The following is a 6,504-nucleotide window of genomic DNA, read 5'->3' as shown; positions in this document are numbered from 1 at the left end:
TTTTTTGTAGCAATACTTTTTGACTCACCCTTGGTCTCTCATGCTTATGTTGGGACTAATGATAGCGCCTACTGCATGGAGGGAGGATGAAATAAGGGAGTGGGTGTGAAGTGTTTAGCGCTGGCACAGGGCCCTCATTAAAAGGTGGCAGCGATTAACACCTTGTTGCTGTGGTAATTTGGGGCTGCAGGTCATTTGGGGCCTAAGGTGTGGAGTTAAGAAGTTCTGAGTGCTGGGAGGAGGGAGGAGATGAGGCAGTCAGCAGCGGAGGAGGCCAGGATACCAAGGAAGGAGTGAACAGGATACCAAGGAAGGAGAGAAAGTCAAGAAGGGGGTGGCAGTCACTCCCCAAGTGCTGCTGGGGCTGGGGGAGGTGTCTCTGGGACCAGGTGATGGGAGGTCAGACCCTCACCTGTCCATCAGACACCAGAGGTCAGTTGCCAGGGTGTTTAGATCACTCCGGAAAGGCTGACAAGCCCCACTCCCAAGCCCCCAAACCAGAATCCTTTCTGAGCTGAATCCCTCCCACTTCTCTTCCGCTGCAAAAAACCAAGCCATTGCACCAAGTGAAAGCCGATCCCTGGCCCTGCTGCTCGCTCTGCTTGGGACAGGAAGCTGCCTCCCTTCCCTGTTCTGGCCTCCAGTACTGCCTCTGGGCAGTGTCCTGGGTAAGAACAGCAGGCCACCCTCCCTGGCATCCCGCCTCTCCTGGATCGATCACCCAATCAGTGTGTCTAAATGCTGACCTTTGGCAAGAGGAGCCAAGTATCGTGGAAGCCTTTCCCTGGCAGACTTGGTTGGCCCAGTGTACTCAGGATGACCCCATTTCTAACCTTGGGCTCTATGGCCCACCCGGCACTTTGGGTGCACTCCCTCTCTCTAGCTGTCACTGCCCTGAGTCGATTCTGACTAGGTGACCTCTAGGTGACCCTAGAGGACAGAGGAGAACTGCCCCCTGTGGGTTTCCGAGACTGTAACTGTTCATGAGAGTTAGAAAGCTTCATCTTTCTTCCATGGGTGGCTGGTGGATTTGAAACGCTGACCCTGGAGCAAGGTTTCTACTCTCAGAAGCCCACAGTGGGTAGTTGTACTCTGTCCTGTAGCGTCGCGGTGACTCAGAATCGACTTGATAGCAGTGAGACGTGTCAGTGAGGGTCTGTGGGTGGTGTTAATGGTATCCACGCATTTAGCCACCAAGAGAAAGGTTGGAGGTTCAAGTCCACCCAGAGGCAGTTGGGAAAACCAGCCACTGGCATGTAGGGCATGTAGGCTGACGTACCGGGGCTTGGCATGAGGCCCAGTCAACTCTTCGGCAATTGGTGGGGCCTAGTGTCTCAGCTCGGTCACTCTGCTAGGCTCACGGTTGCTTGTTGCCTGTCCTTGTTGCATTGTGCCTTATGTCAGCCCTGGGTGTGGCAGAGTAGAACTGTCCCAGAGAGTTTTCTAGGGTGTGATCCGTCAGAAGCAGATTGTCAGCCCTGTCTTCCAAGGCACCCGGAATGCCAACCTTTCAGCGAGCATCATGCTCCCAAGCCAAGGACCCTGCCAGGCTCAGAGACTCCACAGATCCCTGTTCTTTAGGACGAAACAGTTGACGCTGTCTTTCCTTGGGCCCCATGTACAGTCCCCCAAACACACAAGCCAGCACCCAAACACGGGCATGGGTTTGATTCTGGCTCAACGCGACCCCATAGGGCCGAGGAGACCTGCCTCTCTGGGTTCCCGCGATTGTACATCTTCATGGGACGGACAGCCTCCTATTTCTCCCATGGAACAATTGCTGGGTTTGAACTGCTGACTTTGAGTGTAGCGGCCCAATGCCTACTCTGATATGTCATCATGGCTCCTTGAACCAACCCAACTCGAAACAAATTCTTAGTCACAGTCACTTCAGGGGCAGCTTTTTAAAAATTATTAAAAGGGCTTTGAGCTTTTACACACACACACACACACACACACACACACACAAAACCCACAGCCAGTGAGCCAATTGTGACTCATAGCAACCTTTATAAGGGACTTCCAAGACTATAAGTCTTCGCAGGAGCAGACAGCTGCTCCCAAGAAGCAACGGGTGGTTTTGAACCACTGACCTTGCAGTTAGAGTCCAACACCTAACTCACAATACCACTACAGCTCCTTCTCTGGCATTGAAGTAAAGCTGAATATGAATTATTTGTATCTATTTCGACTCCCTGCCAAAATTGACTTGAAGATGTAGTGAGGAAAGGGATTTCTTTAGCAATGCATAGATTGTCTCTAATTACAGAGCCAAACTCACTGCCAATGAGCCAATGCTGACTCATAGTGACCACTCCCACCCCCACCCCCGGGTGGGTTGCTGAGACTGTAACTGTTGATGGCAGTAAAAAGGCCAGTCTTTCTCCCGCGGAACTGCCGACCATGCAGATCACAGCCCAATTCACAGCTCCTGCACCACCAAGGCTAAACGGTAATCATGATAGGGTTCTTCAAAAGGAGTAAGGAGCCCCGGTGTCACCGTTACACTAGTTAAAGTTCTCGTCTGCTATCCCAAAGGTTGGAGGGTCGAGGCCACCTGGCAAACAACTTTTGGAAAATGAGCCCTTAATAACGCCACAGAACACAGGTCTACTCTGACACACAGGAGGTCACCCTGGGTGGAAATCAACGCGATGGCAACTGGTGTGGGTGATGAACTGGCGAACTGTGGCGCGCACGGCCCTTGATTATACCGTGATGTGGATTTGGGGTTGTGCCTGACAGGTATCGTAATAAGGAGAGGCAAGGGAGGGGGGGCGCTGAAATGAGGAGCACAAGACTTGGACCGTGTCTGGGTGAAGCAGGGGGGTGGGGTGGGGGGTAGCGAGAAGAGCTGCCGACCAGAACTGGGGGCATTGACTGACTACCCTGGGAAGGAATAAAGGGTGGGGGGGGGGTAAGATGGCAGGGCCCAGGACTTAAGCATATCAGGGCCACGTAAAAACAAACAAACCCACTGCCATTGAGTGGCTTCTGGTTCACACTGACCCTAGAGGACAAGGCAGAATTGGGCGTGTGGGTTGCCAAGTCTAGAGCCCGCTATGGGAGTAGAAAGTTTCAAACGGCAGCCCTTGTGTTTACCAGCCCAACGCGTCACCCCACCACCAGAACTACTCTGATCGGAAGAACCAGAAGGTGCAAATGGCCAAGGGGAAAAAGAGGAAGTGGGTAAGAGAACTGAATGTGCCCCCAAAGCCCAGCCAGATCAGGCCCCCAAAGGTTTGCTGCCAGGTGAGAACTGTTTGCACCGAAGAGTGAACAGGAGAAGGTGAAGGCTGGCTAAGAAGTGGAAGGGAAGGAGAGTCGTAGCTGGAGAAGAGAATTGGTTGGGGAAAGGCAGCATAGGGGGGGTGGAGGGTGGCTTTGTTTTCTAAAGTGAGCCATTCTTGAACCCATTAAACGATGAGAGGCATGGCCCAATGGAGAGGAAAACATGGAATACACCGGGGAAAGGGGAGTCAGTAACGTCAGGTTCCTGAGAAGGCAGGAGGGGCTGAGGTCGTGTTTGGGCTTTGTAAAAGAGGCAGCATTACCCGCGGTGTTCGATTATCAGATGAGCCATGAGAGAGGTAGCATGTTGCCGATGCTTTTCCTTTGCAGCGTGTGTTCCCTGAGAAGTGGGCAGTGTGAGCGCCACCGAGGTTGGCGAGAGTTTGGAAAGGGGGCAGAATGAGTGATCAGAGAAAGGTGGCACGACTCCCCATGGGGCAAGGTTGGTAACTGTGGTCTGACAGGTGAGAGCTAGCTGGTGGGAGACTGAACGCCCCCAGAGTCATGATGGTGGCTTGGGATGGGTGGAAGGCAGGGATGACGTTGGGTGGTCCACAGAAAAGAGGAGGGTCCTGTGGCTGGCAGCGCCAAGGAACACTTCACGGAGGAACCTGCCCCTGGACCGATGAGTAGACGAGGTTGGGGGTGAGAGCCTGGGAAAGGGTGTTCAGTGTCTTTGCCAACTCTCAAGTTCCATCTTCCACCATCCCCCCATGTCCTCTCTCCCCTCCCACTTCAGACTGGGCCTCGACTCTCCAGATCTCATGTGGTCTTAAGACCCACAACAGGGTTCTTTGCCAACTTAGCAAGATGTTGTTGCTTTCCCATTCCATCTGAGACTGGGGTTTGCACTAGGGAGAGGGGCCAATGGTAAACTGTCTCACTTGGGCCCATTGCCCACTGTCGTCACCCTTGATCCAAAGCTCCTCAAAAGCACAAAGGATCTCATTTCGTTTCAGAAGTTCTGGAGGCAGCGAAGCTTCTCCGTGGGGCTCTCCCTGGATGGCACTGGTGGCATCGACCTGGTCAACCAGCTCTGGCACCAGAACACATTGTACTGGCACTCCCTGAAGGGCTTGGGGGAAACACAACCTTCCAGGGCCTCCCGTGGGGAGGACTGGGCAACAAACACACCACACACACCTTTTCCAAAGAAAAACAAAAACTAAGCTCACCGCCATGGAGGAGTTTCCCACGCAGAGCGGCCCTATAATAGGACACAGGAGAACTGCCCCTGTGGGTTTCTGAGACAGTAAACTGTTTATGAGAGTAGAGCGCCTCCTCTTCGTCCCACAGAGCGGCTAGTGGGTTCAAACTACTGACTCTGCTACTAGCAGCCCGACGCGCACCCCCACTGGGCCACCAGAGGTTCTGACACGCGCTGAGAAGACACCGTTTCTCTTTCTAGCTTAACTCAGGTGATCCGGAAGTTTGCCAAGCAGCTGGACGAGTGGCTGAAAGTGGCTCTCCACGACCTCCCAGAAAACCTGCGGAACATCAAATTTGAACGTAAGGACTGGAGTGGGCTCGGCAGCAGCCGGGGAGGCGGGGAGAGGCCTCTTCCAGGGCCAAACATTTTCCGTGAGTTGGGAATAAGATGATGAGCAGGCTAACCACTGTTGACTGTCGGCCGACCAAGCACCAGGCGTGGTGCGGGGTCCTTGACAACCCCCGGGCTTAGTTCACCCTCACAACATGTTCCCCGGGGGGTGGCTCACATCCGCCGTGGCGGAGAAGGAAGTGAAGCAGCCGGGTAGAGGGAGTCAGTAGCCAGGCCAGGACTTGTGTCTAGGTCTTTCTGTCTGTCTGCCGAAGCACATGGAAGGTTGTGCTCTCCTAGCCATCTTACTCTGTATCTCATTTCATCCTTACTCGCTGTCTTCAGTGGAGGACAGAGGGTCCCTGTTCTCTCAAAGCGGCTCCGAGGGACAAAGACACTTCCCCAGGGTCCCACAGCGAGGAAGGAGTTGGACTTTATTGGGTCGAGCTGATGCCAAAGCTCGAACATTTCCGCAGAGCACCCCTGCCCACGAAATAGGGGTTGTGGGTGACAGGCAGCCGCGTGAGGGGTTCAGCTACCTATTGCCCCCGTCTGACGAGAAAGCCACATCCATCTTTCTCAGAAGCGGGGCTGGGACTACGACTCCTTTCTTTGCTGGCCATCAGCAGGGCTCCCTCTCCAGTGTTGCCCCCCCCCCCCCCTAGCCTGTTTTTCTGTCCAGACGGGCCTGTCCTCCTGGCAGGACTTGTGGGCCAAGACTCTGTTGGTCTCGCTGTTGAGCAAAGATGTGATGATTTCAAGTTTTCAGACAAATGTTTCTTGAAGCTCCATTTGAATCCGGCTCCTCGCTATTCTTGTCCAAAGCCTTCTTGTCCAGCTCGGAAAATGAAGGCGATCAAATTACCTTCTCTCCACAGGCCCGAGGGGCCCTTTCAGAAGCGCTTTGAGGCTGCCTGCAGGGCCCATCACCTATTGATAAAGCCTGCTTTATTTCCCCGGCCCTCAGTTCCTTTCTTCTCGCCAGCACTAAATTCCACATCACAAAGTTAAAGAAAAAGTAATTAAGGAGAAGGATTAACGATTGATCGGCCTGGAAAATTAGAAGTTCATCTGCCCGCCCCCCTCCCTCCTCCGCACGCTCTCCCACCCTCCTCCAGCCCTCCCTCCAGCCCAAACCGGAGTCCAAATGCGAATCATCCAAGGAGCAATTTGGAAGTGAGGAGATCTTAAGCACGCAGACAAACCCATGGACAGTCGGGGAGGCAGTGTGTCAGGCCTTCCACCGGCGGGTGCCCGTGCTGAGGACGGCGTCTGAAGAATGTGCACGGGAGTGGGGGGAGCGGGGTGGGGGTGGGGCGGGCCGTGGGGCTGGCCCAGGCCTGTCTGCTTCCAAAGCCACAGATGGGAGATCAGCCCACGTCGGATTTGGGATTTTCCTCCTGGACTTGAAAGCATGGAGATGGCTTATGGGGAGAGCCTGTGGCGAAAGGGAAGCGTGTGAGCATCCAGTCGCCTTGAAGTGTGTTTCTTCCAGGACGGTCCCCCAGCACCCCACACCTCTGACGTGCAGTCACAGCCTTCTTCAAAGCTCCCCCTTGTTTCCTGCCGTTATTTATGGGGAGAAGTGATTGAGCTCGCAATTAGTGAAATGAAAGACAAGTAAATAATTGCTTTTACTCACGGTTGATTGACACCACAATTTCTCACACCTG

At 54.0% G+C, this 6,504-nt stretch overlaps 1 protein-coding gene across 1 annotated transcript in view; it reads left to right on the top strand.

Annotated features, from left to right (window-relative positions):
• The window catches only part of RFX4 (regulatory factor X4), a 204,625-nt gene that overhangs the window by 146,615 nt on the left and 51,506 nt on the right, over positions 1–6,504 (top strand). The window contains exons 9-10 of the mRNA XM_004700730.2: positions 4,700–4,800; positions 5,497–5,579. Coding sequence (XP_004700787.2) covers positions 4,700–4,800; positions 5,497–5,579 — 184 coding nt within the window. The remainder of the gene's footprint in view (positions 1–4,699; positions 4,801–5,496; positions 5,580–6,504) is intronic.

The sequence above is a fragment of the Echinops telfairi genome, unplaced genomic scaffold (genome assembly GCF_000313985.2).
Source record: "Echinops telfairi isolate 266 unplaced genomic scaffold, ASM31398v2 ScPeMD7_2;HRSCAF=8, whole genome shotgun sequence".
Taxonomy (NCBI): domain Eukaryota; kingdom Metazoa; phylum Chordata; class Mammalia; order Afrosoricida; family Tenrecidae; genus Echinops; species Echinops telfairi.
Note: the sequence above shows the minus strand (reverse complement) of the source record. Positions and strands in the feature narration are given on the sequence as shown.